The sequence below is a fragment of the Gorilla gorilla genome, chromosome 20 (assembly GCF_029281585.2).
Source record: "Gorilla gorilla gorilla isolate KB3781 chromosome 20, NHGRI_mGorGor1-v2.1_pri, whole genome shotgun sequence".
Taxonomy (NCBI): Eukaryota; Metazoa; Chordata; class Mammalia; order Primates; family Hominidae; genus Gorilla; species Gorilla gorilla.
The window spans coordinates 24,744,933-24,765,625 of record NC_073244.2 but is presented as its reverse complement, the minus strand read 5'-3'; the positions used below and the strand labels follow the sequence as shown (position 1 = coordinate 24,765,625).

At 55.3% G+C, this 20,693-nt stretch overlaps 1 protein-coding gene across 3 annotated transcripts; it reads left to right on the top strand.

The window, feature by feature from the left end:
- The first annotated feature begins 2,568 nt into the window (after positions 1-2,568).
- LSM4 (LSM4 homolog, U6 small nuclear RNA and mRNA degradation associated) lies at positions 2,569-19,661 on the top strand. 3 transcript variants are annotated; one of them, XM_004060295.5, is made up of 5 exons: positions 2,569-2,825; positions 9,806-9,847; positions 13,175-13,273; positions 16,021-16,204; positions 18,343-18,981. In XM_004060295.5, the coding sequence occupies exons 1-5, from the start codon at positions 2,823-2,825 to the stop codon at positions 18,432-18,434; spliced, it is 420 nt and encodes a 139-aa protein (XP_004060343.1). In that variant the 5' UTR covers positions 2,569-2,822; the 3' UTR covers positions 18,435-18,981. The 3 variants fall into 3 exon arrangements, with proteins under 3 accessions (XP_004060343.1, XP_055228150.1, XP_063557175.1); XM_063701105.1 differs by lacking the exon at positions 18,343-18,981 and adding an exon at positions 19,373-19,661 and having other exon boundaries at positions 2,679-2,825; XM_055372175.2 differs by having other exon boundaries at positions 16,021-18,981.
- The last annotated feature ends 1,032 nt before the right edge of the window (positions 19,662-20,693 follow it).

Below are 20,693 nucleotides of genomic sequence, written 5' to 3'. Positions count from 1 at the left end.
ATGCACTGTAACCTCCTCCTCCCAGGTTCAAGTGATTCTCCTGCCTCAGCCTTCTGAGTAGCTGGGACTACAGGCATGCGCCACTACGCCCAGCTAATTTTTGTATTTTTGTAGAGATGGGGTTTTACCATGTTGGCCAGGCTGGTCTCGAACTCGTGACCTCAGGTGATCCACCTGCCTCAGCCTCCCAAAATGCTGGGATTACAAGTGTGAGACACCGTGCCTGGCCTATATTTTGGTTCATGCTTCTTTTGTTTGTTTGTTTGTTTGTTTGTTTTGAGACAGGGTCTTGCTCTGTCACCCAGGCTGGAGTGCAGAGGCAGGATCACAGCTCACTGCAACCTCTGCCTCCTAGGCTCAAGCAGTTCTCCCTGCTCAGCCTCCTGAGTAGCTGAGACTTCATGCACAGTCACCACACTTGGCTACTTGTTTGCATTTTTTGTAGATTCAGGGTTTTGCTGCTGTATTTCCCAGGCTGGTCTGGAACTCCTGGGCCCAAGTGGTCCAGCCACCTCAGCCTCTCAGAGTGCTGGGATTACAGGCATGGGCCACCACTCCTGGCCTGGTTCGTACTTTTTACGTTTCTTTTTTTTCTTTTCTTTTTTTTTTTTTGAGACAGAGTCTCACTCTGTCGCCCAGGCTGCAGTGCAGTGGCACGATCTCGGCTCACTGCAACCTCTACCTCCCGGGGTCAAGCAATTCTCCTGCCTCAGCCTCCGGAGTAGCTGGGATTACAGGTGCCCGCCACCATGCCCAGATAATTTTTTTGTATTTTTAGTAGAGATGGGGTTTCACCATACTGGCCAGGCTGGTCTCAAACTCCTGACCTCAGGTGATCTGCCCACCGTGGCCTCCCAAAGTGCTGCAATTACAGGCGTGAGCCACTGAGCCTGGCCTTTATGTTTCTTATTAAAAATATAAGCAAATTTGGTTCACGTGCTTGGTGTGGTTAAAAAAAAAAAATATATATATATATATATATATATACACACATGCAAATATATATACACATACACATGCATGTATTTCTCTTTTTGCACACAAAGGATGACATATTGTAAAAATTGTTCTCTACCTTGGTTTTTTTTCACTTAATATATCCAGACACCATTCAATGTCAGTATATGAAGATTGTCTTCATTCCTTTTTATAGCTGTATTACTCTACTATTTGGTCGCATTGGGTTTCTTTCAGTCTTTTGATATTATGAATAATGTCAATAAATAGCATCAGTCATTAAAAAACGAGGCTGGGCGTGGTGACTCATGCCTGTAATCCCAGCACTTTGGGAGGCCAAGGTGGAAGGATCACCTGAGGTCAGGAGTTCGAGGCCAGCTCCTGGCCAACATGGTAAAACCCCGTCTCTGCTAAAAATACAAAAATTAGCTGGGCATTGTGGCATGTGCCTGTAATCCTAGCCACTCGGGTGGCTGAGGCAGAAGAATCCCTTGAACCCAGGAGGGAGGGGTTGCAGTGAGCCGAGATCGCACCACTGCACTGCAGCCTGGGTGATAGAATGAGACTCCATCTCAAAAAAAAAAAAAAAAGAATAGGGTCTTCGCAGATGTAATTAAGGATCTTGAGATGACATTATCCCGAAATTTATGGTGGACTTAATAAGAGAAAGGAGTGTCCTTTACAAGAAAAAGGAGCGGCCGGGCTCGGTGGCTCACGCCTGTAATCCCAGCACTTTGGGAGGCAGAGGAGGGAGGATTGCTTGACCCCAGGAGTTCGAGACCAGCCTGGACAACACAGGGAGACCCTGTCTCTACTACAAAAAAAAAAAAAGGAGAGATACATTTGAGACTCAGAGACACACAGAGAAGGCCAAGTGACGACAAAAGCAGAACGCGGAAGGCTGCATCTACAAGCCAAGAACTCCAAGGATTCCCAGCAGCCACCAGAACCCAGGAGAGAGACATAGGACACACAGATTGTCCTCAGAGCCTCCAGAGGGAGCCAACCGTGCTGACAACCTCACTTCATTATTCTGATCTCTTGAATTGTGAGAAAATCACGTTCTGTTGTTTTAAACCTCGCAGTGTGTGGGCATTTGTTACAGCAGGCCCCAGGAAACTAATAGCATTCGCCTATTTACTTTGTTTACTGTCTGTCTCCCTGAGGGCCACGAATTTTGTGTTTTGTTCATTTCTGTGAGCAGAAGCAGGCACAGAGTAGGTAATAAGTACTTAATATGTGCCAGACGCTGTTTTAAGTGCTTTTACATGGTTTCATTCATTTCATCCTCACAGTAAGCAACGTTTTGGAGCAGACACTACTATTTACAGGGAGCGAACTGAGGCCCCGAGGGTCGTGGTCAGGATTCCAACCTACTAAATGATGTTCCCTGGATAATTACAGAATTAGAAAACTAGGAGTCGGAAGGGCAACATCAGGCACGTCCCAATCACCACGAAGCCTCGATTTCCCTCTCTCTACTGCAAACAAAAGGTATTAACTGGCTTTGCCCACAGCGTGGAGCCCAGGAGACCGACGAAGGTTTCACCTGCGCACGCGTTTCCCCACAATGCACCCCGCGCCGGCGCGCGTTGCTCCGCCTCCTTTTGCATTACAAGCCGCGGCACTTTACGGCTCTCGTCTTCGTTCCTCGGGCGGGAACACGGCCCGCCCCGCCCTTTCGCCCAGCGGGCCCCGCCCTACTCCGCGTGGATTGGTTGACCGCCCTTCGAGCCCGGTGCTGACTGGCTTGCGTCTCTGCCACTTTCTTTCAGCTTAGTGGCGCGCGGCGCGGCGACGGCCGCCGGGAGCGTGTGCGGCGGCGGCGGCGGAAGTGGCCGGCGAGCTCGGTCCCCGCCGGCACCATGGTGAGGGCAGGGCAACTGCGGGGTCTCACCGGGAGGCGGGAACAGCAGTCGTTGGGATCCCTGCGGGCGGGCGCTGTGGGCTTGGTTGGCGCCGGGCGAACGTAAGGTCCGAGCCTCGAGTCCCGCCCCCCGGCACGAGGCTGGGAAACTGAGGCCGGAGACTGCGGATGGCTCTACCACGTTCGTCTGGGATTTAGGGTTGCACGGACTTGTATCCACAGTACAGTGGCCTCGCCTTAGTTAGTTTTCCCAGTTTGCAGGTGGGGAAACTGAAGTAAAAAAAAAAGGTGGGGATCCGCCAAATGCAGCAGGGAGTTTTTGGGCAGGGAAGGGGTCCCTTACGCTTCGGGCCCAGTCTGACCTCCCTGATTGAAAACTAGAGTGCTGGGAAGTAGGGGGCCAGTCTGAGTTGTGAAACTTAGTTTTAGGAATTTCAGAGCTTGCAAGATGCTAGCAGCACAGCCTCCTAGGCCTCTTGGTTTCTGGCTGAAAAGCAGGCCTGGTGCCGGGGTGTGGTGTTTCTCCTTGGGTCACATAGCATGTCATTCCAGCGGAAGGGGGCGTTTTGAGCTAGGGGTGGACAAAGTACATCCTCCCAGTACAAAGAAGGAAAAATTGCGGCCCAGGTCTCTGCAGGGCCACATTGTTTATGATTCTGGAAGTTCTGGATCTGGGCTAGAAAGTGCCCGTGTCCCCCAGTGTGCAGATCGGAAAAGGAATTCAGAGCTGGGAGTTTCCTGGCCGATCATCATCTGGGCCTTCTTTTTTCAATGAGAGAAACCAAGGCCCTTGTTGGGGATGTGACTTCCAGACTCTGTGAGACAGTGGGAGATTCAGTAACCAGGAGGGTCCCCCAGGGGTGGCTGCATCAGAACTGTGGATTAGTGAGAACTCTTCCTAAATCTGGCTGGTCGGTGTGTAACCACCCAATGGGTTCACCTTGCCTGCTTCCTAGACAGATTTATCAAGACGGGGGGAATTGCAATGGAGAAAGAGTATTTCACACAGAGCCAGCTATGCAGGAGACCGGAGTTTTATTATTGCTCAAATCAGTGTCCGCTGAGCATTAGGGGATCCGAGTTTTTAAAGATAATTTGGCGGGTAGGGGCTCAGGAAGTGGGGGGTGCTGATTGGTTGGAGCTTCCTGAGGTTGGAGATGGAGTCATCGACAGGAGTGTTGAAGTGAAGTTTTCTTGCTGTCTTCTGTTCCTGGGTGGGATCGCAGGACTGGTTGAGCCAGATTACTGGTCAGGGTAGTGTCAGCTGATCCGTCAAGTACAGGGTCTGCAAAATATCTCAAGCACTGATCTTAGATTTTATAATAGTGATGTTATCCCAAGGAGCAATTTGGGGAGTTTCAGACTCTTGCAGCCAGAGGCTGTATGACCCCTAAATGGTAATTTCTAATCTTGTAGCTTATTTGTTAGTCCTACAAAGGCAGACTGGTCCCCAGGCAAGAAGAGGATCTTTTCGGGAAAGGGCTATTACCAATTTTGTTCCAGAGTCAAACTATAAGCTAAATCGCTTCCCAAGGTTAGTTTGGCCTATACCTAGGAATAAGCAAGGATGGCGTAAAGGTTAGAAGCACAATGGAGTCGGTTAGGTCTGATCTCTTTTCACTGTCATAATTTCCTGTTACAATTTTTGCAAAGGCGATTTCAAGTGCAAGGATTCAGAGAGCCTGTCCCTCTCTGCCGTGTACTTAGAGGGCAGAGTTGGCATGTAAGACTGGGCAGAGCTGGAAGGATCCATCCCTGTGTTAAGTTTTGTGGGAGCAGGATCTTCGTTTTTCTTCCGACTAGATTCCCAGTGTGTAGAACGGTGCGTGGGCAAAGTATGAACTCATTCATTCAGCCCCTTCCCACCTTCTGAACATCCAGAGTCCTGGCTGTCCAGCTGTTTCCTGGAGGACTGGCCGAGAATGGACAAGCCATCACAGGATACACACTTCAGTTCCCTGTCGTCAGGGCAGGGCCAGAAGGAGTGGCCTAGGTTAGCAGCGGGGATGGGCAGTCCTGGACAGCTTCCTGAATTAGGAGGCACTGGGTTTAGGTCCTCGTGGATCTAGACCTGAGAACCAGATTCCAGATGCTCCAAGAAAGCCCAGAGAAAGGAATTCTCTTTTCTGGATTTTCTTGTGACTTTCCATAAACCAGGGTGGGGCCTCTCCCATCACACTTGGCACTTTTTTTCTTTTTCTATTTCATTTTATTTATTTTTTTGAGACAGAGTCTTGTTCTGTCGCCCAGGCTGAAGTGTAGTGGTGTAATCTCAGCTCACTGCAACCTCCACCTCTCGGAGAGTGATTCTCCTACCTCAGCCTCCCAAGTAGCTGTGATTACAGGCACGCACCACCACACCTGGATAATTTTTGTATTTTCAGTAGAGATCGGGTTTCACTATGTTGGCCAGGCTAGTCTTGAACCCCTGAGCTCAGGTGGTCCACCCTCCTCGGCCTCTCAAAGTGCTGGGATTACAGGCGTGAGCCACTGCACTCTACACTTTTTTTGTTTTTCAGAGCTGAGATCTCACTCTCATCCAGGCTGGAGTGCGGTGGCACAATCACTACAGCCTCAACCTCACCGGCCCGTGATCCTCCCACCTGACCTCAGCCTCCCAAGTAGCTGGGACCATAGGCATGCATCACTAAACCTGGCTAATTTCTAGATTTTTTGTAGAGACAGAATCTTTTGTGTTGCCCAAGCTGGTCTCATACTCCTGGGCTCAAGCGATCCTCCCACCTCAGTCTCCCAAAGTGCTGTGATTGCAGGCACAAGCCACTGTGCCCGGCCTCACCTGGCACTTTGATATATCTTCTTTTAAGATTTTGAGGATCCACCCCTTCCTCTGACCTCTCTCCAACAGTGTTTGGAGATGAGGATGTAGGAGAAATCAAGATATATGGTCACAGCCCCAGGCCATTGCAGCCTAGGAGGGCCTGGGAGTCAGGCAGCTCCCTGTCCCGCAGCCACTCCTTCCCTTACCTGTGGGATGGGGCGAGTGTTCTGCCTTCCCTGCATGCCTCCCTGGGTAGTGTGTGCATTTTTCTTGTGTATTTATTCAGCAAATATTTACCGAGTCCCTCTCATGTGCCTGGCCTTGTGCTTGGCCCTGGACAAAGTCCACACCCACTTTGAGTGTTCCAGTCTAGCGAGGGAAACAGGTAATAAACAAGGTAATTAAAGACTGGCTGCATCCTATGATGGAAACAAACACCCATGAGGCAGAGGGTGGCCATTAAAAGGGCCTGGCCAAAGGAGGTGACGTTTCAGCAGCCACGGGAAGGTCTGGGGAAGGTCACCCCAGGCAGAGGTGACAGCAGAAGCAAAGGTCAGGTGGCAGGAATGGGTGTGGCGGCCAGTGTGGCAGAGCCTGTCTGCCTTGACTCTATAGCGGGCCTGGGGAGCGTTGTGAGAGCGGGTCTGCACCAACCCTATTTGGGTTTTTTTTTTTTTTTTTTTTTTGAGATGAAGTGTCACTGTCACCCAGGCTGGAGTGCAGTGGCACAATCTCAGCTCACTGCAGCCTCTGCCTCCTGGGTTCAAGCGATTCTTCTGCCTCAGCCTCCCAAGTAGCTGGGACTACAGGTGTGCGCCACCATGCTTGGCTAATATTTTGTATTTTTAGTAGAGATGGGGTTTCACCATATTGGCCAGGCTGGTCTCGAACTCCTGACCTCGTGATCCGCCCACCTCAGCCTCCCAAAGTGCTGGGATTACAGGCATGAGCCACGGCGCCTAGCCAGTCTTTCTTTTGTTTTTGTTTTTTTGTTTTTTTTTTTTTTTTTGAGACAGTCTCGCTCTGTTGCCCAGGCTGGAGTGCAGTGGCGCAATCTTGGCTCACTGCAACCTCTGCCTCCTGGTTTCAAGCGATTCTCCTGCCTCAGCCTCCTGAATAGCTGGGATTACAGTTGACCACCACCACGCCCAGCTAATTTTTGTATTTTAGTAGAGGTGGGGTTTTGCCATGTTGGCCAGGCTGGTCTGGAACTCCTGACCTCAGGTGATCTGCCCACCTCAGCCTCCCAAAGTGCCGAGATTACAGGCGAGAGCCTCCGTGGCCATCCCACCAGCTCTCTTTGTTTCTCAGATGTTCTTTCTGCTGCTTTTTGGATGGGACTGCAGGTGACAGGCAAGGAGGCCGTGGGTCCTCCCAGGCTGTGCTATTGGTCGCTGAGACCAGGTGGTGGCCCAAGAGGGTCTGTCACTGGCATGGAAGGTGTGACTACAAGCCACCTGCTGACAGTAGGGCATCTGCCTCTGGGCAGCTTTGCCAGGGCCTTGCTGGATGTCCCTGGGCAGGTCACTTCTGCTGTGGGCGCTGGCGCCTCCTCTGCAGAATGAGAGGTGGGACTTTAAGGGCTAGCCTGACCTCTGCGCCTTCCCTGGTGATCCAGGAGGAGGTCCAAGGTCCCGTTCCTGTTACGGACTAGAGAAAGAAAACAGGCTTGCTGAGGAAAACCCATGGCTTCTTCACAGTAAAGGGCGACCTGGGCATGGGACCCGTGTGCCAGTCTGTGGCTCCTGTGTTTTCTCTGTGGCTGGTGGCACCCAGTCAGATGCACACCCAGCCGCCCACAGCCCTCCTCCCCTGCCTCTCCAAGCAGCTGCCCCGGGGCCACATGGCCCTTTCTTCCCCCTTATCTGGCTCTTCCAGGAAGCCGGTGCAGGAAGTGGGCTTGGGCCTGGCTTCCTGCTGGCACCAACCTCCCCTGGGCAGCTCTTCTCAGGAAGGGGCTGTGGGATGTAGGATTCCCTCCCCAACCCCTTCCTTTCATGGGGGAGCCACCCCGCCAGGGTTGAGGGCCATTTCCGGCCTCCACAGGGAGAGGCCTTCAAGTTCACACCACCTGGAAAAGCAGCCACACTGTGGATTGGGGTGGTGGCCAGGGCAGGACTCCCAGCAAAGGCATCTGGGGTCAGGGCCACCTGGAATTCCAGTCACCAGGACAGGGCTGGGTGAAGCCTGTGTCCCGTGAGGCACTGTCTCGTCAGGGCCCCTTGGTGCTGGGGCCTTCCTCATGGCAGTACTAGAACGGGCATGTTATAGGACCCCGCACCCAGGCACAGCCCTGCGTCACCCGAGGCAGCTCCCAGTGTACAGGTTGAGTTTTCTGTTTCCAAAATGAAAGTGTTGATTTTCCCCCCAGTAATAGAAATACTACATATTTGACATAATAAAGAAATTCAGTAATGATGGAAAAAAACATCTTGAAACCAGGCGTGGTGGTGCATACCTATAATTCCAGCTACTTGGGAGCTTGAGATGGGAGGATTCCCTGAGGCCAAGAGTTCAAAACCAGCTTGGGCAATATAGTAAAAGCCTGTCGCCACCAAAAAAAAAAAATCTTGAAAGTTCACCTTACCTGGTGACTTCCTGTCTTTGAAAACCCAGTTCAGGGCCGGGCGCGGTGGCTCACGCCTGTAATCCCAGCACTTTGAGAGGCCAAGGCAGGCGGATCACGGGGTCAGGAGATCGAGACCATCCTGGCTAACATGGTGAAACCCTGTCTCTACTAAAAATACAAAAATAAAAATCAAAAAAAAAATTAGCCGGGCGTGGTGGCGGGCGCCTGTAGTCCCAGCTACTCGGGAGGCTGAGGCAGGAGAATGGCATGAACCCGGGAGGCGGAGCTTGCAGTAAGCCGAGATCACACCACTACACTCCAGCCTGGGCGACAGAGCGAGACTCCGTCTCAAAAAAAAAAAAAAAGAAAACCCAGTTCAGGCGGGGGGTGATGGCTCAATGCTGTTACCCCAGCCCTTTGGGAGGACCAGGCAAGCAGATCATTTGAGGTCAGGAGTTCAAGACCAGCCTGGCCAACATGGAGAAACCCCATCTCTACTAAAAGTACAAAAATTATCTGGGCATGGTGGTGCACCCCTATAATCCCAGCTACTTGGGAGGCTGAGGCGGGAGGATCACTTGAACCCGGGAGGTGGAAGTTGCAGTGAGCCAAGATCACACCACTGCACTCCAGCCTGGGTGACAGGCTTGCTTCCCAGGCTCAAGCAATCCTCCTGCCTCAGCACCCAAGTAGCTGGGACTACAGATGCGCACCACCATGCCCAGCAAAGTTTTGTATTTTTAGAGCAAGACTTCATCTAAAAAAATAAAAATAAAACCAGCTCAGATGTGGCCTTCTCTGATGGGATTGACCCCTGCATTGGGGCCTGGCGGTGTCAGTCTTGGGCCAGTTGGGGCTGCCCTGCAAGGCATGGGCTTGTGCTTGCTTCAGACAGACAGGACCAGGCCAGCTCTGTCTCCTCCTAGCGCCATAGTACTGGGCAAGTTCCTCGGTTTCCAAGCTGTAGTGTCCTCAACTCCATACTCAGAGTAACCTCATCAACATGGATGCATCTCAGAGATACCAGTTTGAGCTTAAAATACAAGCATTAGGGCAAGCACGGTGGCTCATGCCTGTAATCCCAGCACTTTGGGAAGCTGAGGCGGGTGGATCACCTGAGGTCTGGAGTTTGAGACTAGCCTGGCCAACATGGTGAAACCCCGCCTCTATTAAAAATACAAAAATTTGCTGGGTGTGGTGACGCATGCCTGTTGTCCCCAGCTGCTTGGGAGGCTGAGGCAAGCTGCTTGTGAGGCTTGAACACGGGAGGTGGAGGTTGCAGTGAGCCGTGATCATGCCACTGCACTCCAGCCTGGGTGACAGAGCGAGACTCCGTCTCAAAAAAAAAAAAAAAAAAAAAATTGACCAGAGTGATCAGCACCAAGAGCAGGTGGTGGCCACCTACGGGAGTAGGGAGGGTGTGTGAGGCTTTTCTTCCTAATCTAAGAGGCAGATGTATGTTCCAGGGCTGGGCAGAGTGAGGAAGTGGCATTTCCAGCGGGGGGTGATTGACACGCACTCCTGTGCCCCCTCACCCGCACCGCACCATCTATGAGTCGTGGGTGGGACTCAAGACCAGAGCTCCCAGGCGCTGGTCAAACAGACAAATCATGTGGCTTTATTTGCCTTTCAGCTTCCCTTGTCACTGCTGAAGACGGCTCAGAATCACCCCATGGTGAGTACTCAGTGGTCTGGGAAAGCCTGTTTGAGAGGGGGCCAGCCTCAGCATGGGGCGGTGGCTGAGCAGACGGCTTCCTGGCCTGCCTGTCCACCAGCATGGCAGTTCGCTCTCTTCTCCCTCCCCAGGAGTGTCCACACTCCTGTCATTTCTGCTGCTTGTAAGAGTAATACATACATACTTATTAAAAATTTAATGGGCCAGTTGCAGTGGCTCGCGCCTGTAATCCCAGCACTTTGGGAGGCCGAGACAGGAGGATCGCTTGAGCTCAGGAGTTCGAGATCAGCCTGGGCAAGAAGAAAAACTTAAAATTAGCCAGATGAGGTGGTGTGTGCCTATAGTCACAGCTACTCAGGAGACTGAGGCAAGAGGATCGACTGATCCCAGGAGTTTGAGGCTGCAGTGAGCTGTGATCATACCACTGTGCTCCAGTCTGAGCAACAGAGTGAAACCTTGTCTCTAGAAAAAGAAAATTAATGAGGTGGAAGGATCACTTGAGCCCAGGAGTTCAAATCCAACCTGGGCAATATAGCAAGACCCTGTCACTTAAAAAAATAAAAAGAACTTCAGGTTGGGCATGGTGGCTCAGGCCTATAATTCCAGCACTTTGGGAGGCTGAGGCTAGAGGATGGCTTCAGCCCAGGAGTTCAGAGACCAGCCTGGGCAACATGGAGAAACCACGTCTCTCCATAAAATATAAAAATTAGCTGGGTGTAGTGGCGTGCACCTGTAGTTCCAGTTAGTTGGGAGCCTAAGGCAGGAGGATCACCTGAGCCTGAGGCGTTTGAGGTTGCAGGTCGCTGGGTGACAGTGAAACCCTGTCTCCAAAAAATGATAATATTGGCTCTATGCCTGTAATCCCAGCACTTTGGGAGGCCAAGGCGGGCAGATCATGAGATCAGGAGATCGAGACCATCCTGGCTAACACGGTGAAACCCCGTCTCTACTAAAAATACAAAAAAATTAGCCGGGCGTGATGGCGGGCACCTGCAGTCCCAGCTACTCGGAAGGCAGAGGCAGGAGAATGGCGTGAACCCGGGAGGCGGAGCTTGCAGTGAGCTGAGATCGCGCCACTGCACTCCAGCCTGGGTGACAGAGCGAGACTCCATCTCAAAAAAAAAAAGGATAATATTACATACTAACACTTCAGTTAAAGTGCACAATTTAGTGGCATTTGGTGCAGTCACAGGTTGTGTAACCACCACCTTTATCTAGGCTGGAACATTTCCGTCTCCGCAAAAGAAAGCCCATTTCCATCAGCAGTCATTTCCCAGCCCCAGCCCCTGATGAGCATGAGGCAGCTGCCGTCTCTGTGGGGTTGCCTATTCCGGATATTTCCCATGCATGCGAACGGAGACCATGAGGCCTTTCAAGCCTGGTGGTTGTCACTCAGCACCGTGTTTTTGAGGTTCATCCACCCTGTGGCCTGTGTCAGTGCCTCATTCCTTATAGCCAGACGATACTCCGTGGAGCAGATACTTACCACTTTTTTTTTTTGAGAGGGAGTCTAGCTCTGTCGCCCAGGCTGGAGTGATCTGGGCTCACTGCAAGCTCCACCTCCCGGTTTCACGCCATTTTCTTGCCTCAGCCTCCTGAGTAGCTGGGACTACAGGTACCCGCCACCACGCCTGGCTAATTTTTTTTTGTATTTTTTTTTTTTAGTAGAGACGGGATTTCACTGTGTTAGCCAGGATAGTCTCGATCTCATGACCTCGTGATCCGCCTGCCTCGGCCTCCCAAAGTGCTGGGATTACAGGCTCACGCCCGACCTACATTTTGTTTATGTGTTCGTCTGCTGATAGGCATCTGGGCTCTTTCCCCTTTTTGGCTATTGCGAATAGTGTCACTGTGAACGTTCACGCTCACATTTTTGTATGGTTGCCTGTGTTCATTTCTCTTGGGCAGATGCCGAAGTTGAGTCATTTAAAAATCTCAGCCTTGGTGGGAGGCCAAGGCGGGTGGATCACCTGAGGTCAGGAGTTCAAGACCAGCCTGGCCAACATGGTGAAATCCCCGTCTCTACTAAAAAATTAGCTGGGCGTGATGGCAGGCACCTGTAATCCCAGCTACTTGGGAGGTTGAGGCAGGAGAATCACTTGAACCCGGGAGGCAGAAGTTGCAGTGAGCTGAGATCACACCATTGAACTCCAGTCTGAGCAACAACAGAGAAACTTCCATCTCAAAAGAAAATCTCAGCCTTGGACTGAGTGTGGTGGCTAATGCCTATAATCCCAGCACTCCGGGAGGCCAAGACAGGAGGATCACTTGAGCCCAGGAGTTTGGGACCAGTCTGGGCAACAGTGAGACCCCACTTCTACAAAAGGAAAAGAAATTAACCACGTGTGGTAGTGTGCGCTTATAGTCTCAGCTACTAGGGAAACTGAGGTGGGAGGATGGCTTGAGCCCAGGAGGTTGAGGCTGCAGTGAGCCATGATCACGATACTGCACTCCAGCCTGGGCAACAGAGCAAGACCCTGTCTCATAAAAGACACCAAAAAATCTCAGTCTTTTCCTAACAGCAGCATATCTTCAGAATGATCTGCTACTTATCTTTGTTCTCAAAACATACCAAAATAGATGAGTAATTATTGCAGTAAAAAACAGCATTTGTGGAACACCGAAGCCCAAATATCTGGTGTTGTGGGGGTGCCTGCCAGGACCAGCCCAGCTGTGCCCAGCTATGCCCACCTGGCCCCCAGCCACCCTGGATCAGTGGCCACCATCACCATTGTCTCACTTATTCCTTTAAACTTTTCTGTGTTTCTTAGTTTTTTATTTTTTTAAGACCAAGTGGCACTCTGTTGCTCAGGCTGGAGTGCAGTTGTGCGATCTCAGCTCACTGCAACCTCCGCCTATCTCAACTCACTGCAACCTCCACCTCCTGGGTTCAAACAGTTCTCCTGCCTCAGGCTCCCGAGTAGCTGGGACTACAGGCATGCACCACCATGCCCGGCTAATTTTTATGATTTTAGTAGAGATGGGGTTTCACCATGTTGGTCAGGATGGTCTCAATCTTTTGACCTCGTGATCTGCCTGCCTCGGCCTCCCAAAGTGCTGGGATTACAGGCGTGAGCCACCGCACCCGGCCCAGTATCATTTTTTAATTGCACAAAGGTTGGCGTCATGATAGACTGTCTAACTGCCAGCAAAGTGTCTAGCGGAGGCAGAGCCTGTCGCCTGTAAGGAAGGCCATTTAGGGGTCTGGGAGCTGTGGGCTGAGGCCCGGAGGTGGTGGTCCGTCTCAGGGCAGAGCTACACCTCCTGAGGGGCCCATGGCGCAGGGCTCCAGGGCTACAGCCAACCTCTAGCCTGTCTCTCTTCTAGTTGGTGGAGCTGAAAAATGGGGAGACATACAATGGACACCTGGTGAGCTGCGACAACTGGATGAACATTAACCTGCGAGAAGTCATCTGCACGTCCAGGGTGGGTGCTGCGCCCACCAATGGGGGTGGGATGCAGGGGGTGCACACTCAGCCTCCTCCCTCCCTCCCTCCCTGGACCTCATGGGAGGAGTCAGTGGGGGAGGCCGCCTAGGACTGCTCATCCTTCCAGGGGTCAGTCAGGAGGGACAGGGCAGGGTGAGCTAGGCCACCAAGTCTCCCAGTGTGCCCTGGACTTTGACCCTGTGGGAGACTTTCCTGCTGTGTGTCTGTTGGTGCCACCCCTGACCTGGAAGGACCTAGGACTGGGGACTCCCTGTGGCTCAGGTTGGGGCAGCCCCCTCCAGGGGAGGCCCAAGACTCCCGGACTCTGCTGCCTTTAGTCCAGCCTGGATGTTGCCTGCACTCTGCGGGCCATGGTAGTGTGGCCCTGGGATGTCCGGGATGCCCAGGTCACGGTGGGCAGGAGCAGCGCCAGGGCCCGGTGGGCCAGGAGCCACCAGCCAGAGCCCAAGACCGGGAAGTGCCTGGCTAGGAGCGCTGCTGGGTCGGCCGGGGCTGGAAGATGGTTCCCCTGGCGTCACGGGCCTTCCCTGCCCCTGGGATGACCCACAGAGCACTGAGGAGGAGGCCAGGGATGGTGCTGAAGGCAGCGGCTCCCTTGGACTCCTCCCACCAACCTTCCCTGACCCCATCCGTCTTGTCTCCCTGTGGGTGGCAGCCCCCCATGGTATAGGGAGGAAACTGCTGGGGAGCTTGGAGTGCCTGCCTGGCGTCACCTTGACAGGACAACAGGGCTCGAGGGGGGAGGCGCTTCTTCCTGAAGTGGCCGTATCTTGCCGTGACCGCCACCCCCACCCGGGACTGGGCCTCTCATCAGCACAGGGCTGGGCGGGGTGGGGACAGGGGGTGAGGCTGCTGTGCAGCAGCGCTAGAAGCTGCTTGCTGGGTTTCGTGCCATAGCCTGTCGGAGGGCGTCTGGGTGGGTCCAGTCTGGCTGTGTCGGACGGTGCCTTGGTGCAGAACCGCGTGCCTCCCATCTGCGGCCAGCGGGGCTCTGTCCACTTCTGGTATTGGAATCACCAGGCGTGTTGCGTGCGTGAGCATGTGCGGTCTTGTGGACACCTCCAGGTCCTAGACATGAGAAGCCTGTTGATTCAGAGGCTGTGTGGTCTCCAGGGGTTGGTTTGGCCTCTGCCTCTAGCTTCGAGTGGACGGATGGCTTTCCCTGAGCAGCCTGCCTCACAGAGGCACAGGCCGGGCGGTGATGCTGCCGTCACATGTGGCTGGGAGGAGAGGCGATGGGAACTCACATCGTCCCCATCTAAGTGGGGCCCTCCCTCCCTCAGAGGCAGGCCGCAGGATGCAGAGACCCCGGGCTGAGAGACCTCTGGAGCGCTGTGGGCAGGAGGCAGGGGCCTCCCTGCAGTGAGCTCAGGCCCTGCCCAGGTTCCTGCACAAGGAAGCCTCTGGGCCCTGCCTGGGAGAGCTGGGCGCCAAGTCACCTGCCCAGGCCCTGAGTCCCCACAGAACCATGGTGTGTCCACCCCACGAGCCCTCGAGGGGTTCCTGGGAGAGTGAGCACCCAAAGGGGCTGTTCCTCCCCGCCCAGCGCTAGGCCAGGCCACACCCACCCAGGTGTGGAGGAGAGTGTCTGACAGGAGGACTTGGGGATTCGGGCAGGTAAGGCCTTTTGGGGTCAGAGTTAGCCAGATGAGAAGTGGGAAAACCACGTGCAAAGTTCTGGGGGCAAGCCCATGGCGTGTGTTCCGGAAACAGAAAGTTCCATCTGGAGGGAGTGTCGTCGGGCTGGGAGAGGACTGCCAGGGCGGGGCAGGATCTCGGGCCCTAGGGAGCCCTGCTGAGGTTCTTAGACCTTGCCCCCAGGCTGGAGGGGGCCCTGGGTGGGTTCCAAGCTGGAACATACTGTGATCTGACTTTAAAGGGCATCGGGGGCAAAGGCCATCCAGGCGTCGTACGTGGGTCTGTCCAGGAACCTGGGCGGTGGGGCGGGGCTGGGAAACTGATATGGTAGGAATGGCCCTGGCCCCTGCTAATCCCTCGATCTGTCCCAGTGGGGGCCTCGGAGGCATTGCAGCATGAGTCTGTGTCTTTGCAAGATCCCCATTTCTCCAGTCTTGGTTAGCTCTCCTAAAACTGGCATCGCTGGGAGCCGCCCTTGAGCCACCCTGGCAGGACCCAAGCCCCCCCCATTTCCCGCCCCTCTTCACCCACCACACTAGGCCTGTAGCTTGCTCGCATGTCCCTGCACCCAGCGCAGGCCCTGTCAGGAGATACTTAGATGAATGAATGAGTCAGGGCACGTAGAGAGGCTTCCAGAAGTGAGGTGGGGCTGGGGCAGGAGGAGGAGTAGCTGGGCTTCGGCTGTGTCTGGTGCACAGGGAGGACCCCACCCGCTCTGGGCTTTGGGCTGCAGGTGAAGAACCCCAACCAGAGAGAGCCCCATCCCAGGCTGGAGGGAGCCCCAGTCAGCCACTCCTGAGCCAGGCCCACGGGCAGAGGATAGGAGCCAGTCTTCCTTGTGGGTGCACAATGGGGGCTGCGCATACCACACCCACCCTTGCTCCTGGGTGAAGGATTGCCTGGGGTCAGGACAGATCCCGCCTGCAGGGTGGACCCCTTGCCACGTATGTCCCGGGACTGATACTGTGCAGCTTGCAGGGGTGGTACGGGGTGCAGGCTGGGCAGGATCTGCAGGGCCTTCCGCGCTCCCAGGGCTGGGCCAGACAGCCCGGTGATAAGTTAATAACCTGCTCCCCTTCTCCGCAGGACGGGGACAAGTTCTGGCGGATGCCCGAGTGCTACATCCGCGGCAGCACCATCAAGTACCTGCGCATCCCCGACGAGATCATCGACATGGTCAAGGAGGAGGTGGTGGCCAAGGGCCGCGGCCGCGGAGGCCTGCAGCAGCAGAAGCAGCAGAAAGGCCGGGGCATGGGCGGCGCTGGCCGAGGTGGGTCTCCCCTCTCCAGTGGACGTACCTGGGGCGGGAAGACAGCCACACGCGGCATCCCTCCTTCTTGGAGTTGCCCTCGCAGCGCTGGTGCCCCCGCAGCGCTGCCTCGGAGCCTCCTGACCCTCCCGGGCCCCCCTCCTGGTCCTTGGCCATGAGCCAAGGCCCAGGCAGAGGAGCCCCGAGACCTGGGACTCAGCCCTCCTCTCACTGTGCCTCCTGGCGGTCCTCAGGGCACATCAAGTCACCTCCCCAAGCCTCAGTTTCCCCTCTGAGAGGGTCTGGTGGTGCCCATCTATCCAGGCCGCCGGCAACTCCACTTGGAACCTGGCGTGGCTCTATCCAGAGCCAAGGTCGCCCGCCCCCACCGGAGATGATGAATTGGCATAAAATTCCATTTGTTAGGCCCAGGGGCCATCTGTAGCCCCTGCCCTTCCTCACCTCTCTGTCCCCAGCTCTGTGTTCTCGGGGGGACCTGGGCTTTGCTTCTGCCATCCATGGGCACTGCCTGTGTGCTGGGCTCAGGTGCCAGCCTGGGGGCTTGCAGCACGGCATGGCTGCCCCCGGAAGGCCCCAGGCGCCAATTCTGTGCAGGCTCACGAGGTGGTCAGGAGTGAGCCCGAGGGAGGGGCAGGGATAGTACTCCAGGCAGGGAGCTTTGGGGATCTCAGGGTGGGTGGGGCCTCTGGGGTCCCCGGCCTGGCTCCTTCCCAGTACTTGGGGTCAAGGTTGTTGAGAGAGTGGGTCGGGTCCTACCTAGGGAAGTGGGGGGTTTTCTCTGGCTGCTCTGCAGGAAGCCACTGGGCCATGGAGTGCAGATAGCAGCCTCGCAGTAACCCCCACCAGGCTGTGCACCCTAGCACAGCTGGTCCTGCCTGGTGAGAGGGGAGGTTGGTGGCCCAGGCCAGCGTTGGCCTCTGGCCTCTGTCCCCACAGGGCCTGATGGCCCCTGGCTGGTGAGAGCCCTGACCTCTTAGATCCTCTCAATCTGGACCCCTGACCCCACCTTCACGGGGTTGAGGTCTGCAGAGTAGACCGAGATTCCAGTTCCTGGTGGGGTCAGTCCTCCTGTCCCCAGACCTCCCTGGCCCACGACTGAGCCTCCCAGCGGGCTCTGTGGAGGGCCTGAGCTATGCTGCCTGCAGCGCTGGCCTCTGGCCCCTGGCACCCAGCACATGGGCCACAGGGCCAGCTCCTCTTGCTGGCCTTGGCTCTCCTGCTGTTTGAAGCTCCAGCTTTGATTTCCTCAAGCGTTCGTCCAGCTAGAAAGTTCTCTGGAACGGCTCCCTAAACGGGGCTTACAGAGCTGGGGTCCCCAAGGGAGACAGAGAGGGAGGATCAATGTTGGGTCCCGGCCTGCCCAACCTGCTGCGTCCAGGCCTGGCCTGTGGTGAGGGTGGCGTGAAGGGGCGCCAGGCACACAGAGGGTGTGGGGACACGCGTGCCCTGCGTGCAGCCTGCTCAGGATTACTGGAGGTGCCGCTGTAGCGTCCACTCAGTCCCTGGGGCCCTCATCTCCCGAGACCCCCCTGTCACCTCCCCAGTGGCCACATGCTCCCACCTCAGGGGCTTCATGGAAAATGTCATTTGTCCTCATGGTCTATCTCTGTGGCCTCAGGCCTGCTGGGGAGTCCTCTCCCCTTCCCCATCCTTAGGGCTGGATACACAGAAATCCCTCTTTCTGTTTTCCTCCTGGCAGGTAGACGAGGGGCTGTGGGTGGTTGTCGAGCATAGGAGGCCCCCCCACTCCCAGGGAGCCCCCAGCCTGGCCTACTGCCCTGGTCTCTGCTCCACGCCTCTCCTACCTCCTCCTCCTCCTCCAGGAAACCCTTCTGGCTTTGTCCTTTAGGAAGCCTGCCCCAACCCCCGATGTGACTTAGTGTCCTCTGTCACCTAGTCCCCCCCCCGCATCCCTGGGGGCTGGGTCTAGTCCCATAATGAGGATGCCCTGGAGTTCCTGCCTTCCTCAGATGCTCTGCCCCACGGAGGAGATCCAAGCACCCTCAGTCACCACCTCACACATGAGGAAGCTGAGGCTGGAGACTTACGTGACCTGGCCTAGAGTTTCAGGGCGCTGGGATCCTGTCGAAGGTCCCACCCACCTGGCTCTGCTGCAGCCCCCTCTCTCTGTCCTCTAGGTGTGTTTGGTGGCCGGGGCCGAGGTGGGATCCCGGGCACAGGCAGAGGCCAGCCAGAGAAGAAGCCTGGCAGACAGGCGGGCAAACAGTGAGCGCCCACCCAGACCGGCCGCTGCGCCCCCTCCTGCCAGGGTGGCGATTCCGCTCCACAGTCTCGGACGGATCTGCTCAGAAAGAAAGAGGCAGGCGCCAGGGGGAACCCCCATCGTGTTTTGTGACCCTCCCTTTTAGGTGAAGCCCCTTTTTCTTGCTAAAACCGGCAATTCTCCGGTTAGAAATGTTACTTGGTGTTTTTTGGTTTTGTGAAACGGCCGTCCCAAAGCTGGCTGGATTCCTAGAAGAGTCTGTGTTGAAGGCATCTTTCAAGCCCTCGCTCTGGTTCTCAGGGCAGCATTTTCCAGGCGGGTTTGTTTTGCATTTCTCGGAGCCTCTCCGAGCAGCGACCAGACGGGAGATTTTTATTTTAAGCTGTTCACGCCGCGACTGACAGCCTGCAGAGTTTCCTTGGGCGCGGCCCCAAAATTGCCTTCAAAACAAACCCGGGACGGTTGAAAGCCTTCGAACCTGTGCAGGGGATGCCTCGGGCCCTGGCCCTTCACTTCCTCTCGTGTTATGGAAATAAAAACAAATAAAACTACACACTGCACATCCACTGTTCCTTTTGAGCCTCTGGGTGCACCTAGCGGGTCTCCTGCCCTCTGTCCATCGCTGGACTCTCAGGAAATCCCCGTTCCTGTAAGGGAAGCTTCCTTTTGAGAGTTGTCACCAGGCGTCAGCGGCACAGTGAAGCACTGATGTCCTTTTACAAAAGGCAAGACCAGCATCTGGACAGTGGGGGCTCTTGAGAGTCCCCGGCGCCCCCCACACCAGGTTGTCCTATAACCCTCTCCCCTCTGTGGAGATGTTAATGCCGAGGGGTGTGTGGGGAGGGAAGTCCCAGGCAGGGGCCACGCATGGTCCCCATCACCCCCTCCTGGGTGGCCTGGGCTCCATCATCTATCCTCATCTGTCCACACTGGTGTTCACACAGAGAAGACGGGACAGGAATCCCCTCGGAAGATGCTCATGGAAGATTCTCACGAGGCTCCTGCCCCCTTTCTGAGCCAGGCCGGGTTTGCCACTCCTCGGGCGCGCACCTGAGACACTGAGTCAGCGCTTTCGAGAAAGGCTCCGGGTAGCATCTGTGGACCGTGAAGAAACCAGAGGGAAGCCCTGAGCCAGGCAGCGGCCCGTCCCCCTGCATAGCCTTCTCTTCAGGGTCCTCGTTCGGAGACCTATTTTGAGAGGTGATTGGAATAAAAGGTCCCGTCCGTGAGGAACTCTTTCTTGAGTCTTCAGAGTTACTTGCCATCGTATAGATTTTGCATTTACAATGTCCTCGCCTGGGATGCTCTCCTTGTGTGTGGGGTGGGGGACAGGGATGGATATCTGCTGTCGCCTGAATCCTCTCCGCCACAGCGGCACTTGATTGATGGTTAGAGATGGGGCATGTGGGGTCCAGGATGTGGCCTGCCCTGAACCTCACAAACCCGCCCCCTCAACACAGGCAGGGGCAGCAGTTGGGGGCCCGGGCCTGGAAGCCTTGGGATGCACCAGCCCACGGCACCCACCTGCCTGTTGGACAAGAGCATTTTTTTTTTTTTTTTTTGAGACGGAGTCTCGCTCTGTTGCCCAGGCTGGAGTGCAGTGGCGCAATCTTGGCTCACTGCAACCTCTGCCTCGTGGGTTCAAGCGATTCTCTTGCCTTAGCCTCCTGAGTAGCTGGGATTACAGGTGTGCACCAACACAGATGGCTAATTTTTGTATTTTTAGCACAGACACGGTTCCACCATGTTGGCGAGGCTGGTCTTGAACTCCTGATCTCAAGTGATCCTCCCGCCTTGGCCTCCCAAAGTGCTGGGATTACAGGCATGAGCCACTGTGCCTGGTCGACAGGAGCATCTCTTGGCACATCCCATGCCCCTACAGTGTGGGCCGTGCAGGGGGCTGGGCTCACAGGGCGAGGTGGGTGGGGCAATGTTTAGAGGAGGAGGGAAGGAAGGGTGGGGAGCAGGGAGGCCCCATTTGCAGCTCCTGCCCCATGTCCTAGACTCACCGGCCCTTAGAGGCCTCTGGGGCTCTCCAAGGAGCCTGGGTTCCTTCCTCCCAGGGGTTGTGTGTGTCACGAGGCGTGGATCAAATCCGGGAGCTCTGGGGAGGCATCCTGGGAAGTTGGGATGGGAAAGCCCTCGAAGACCCCTTCCCCTTCCTGATCTCCGTTTGGTTTTTTCTCCCTGACCAGGCTCTGAACTCAGAATGTGTTCCAACACCCCCTAGGTGCCTTCTCACCATTCAGGGTCCCAGGTGCTGGG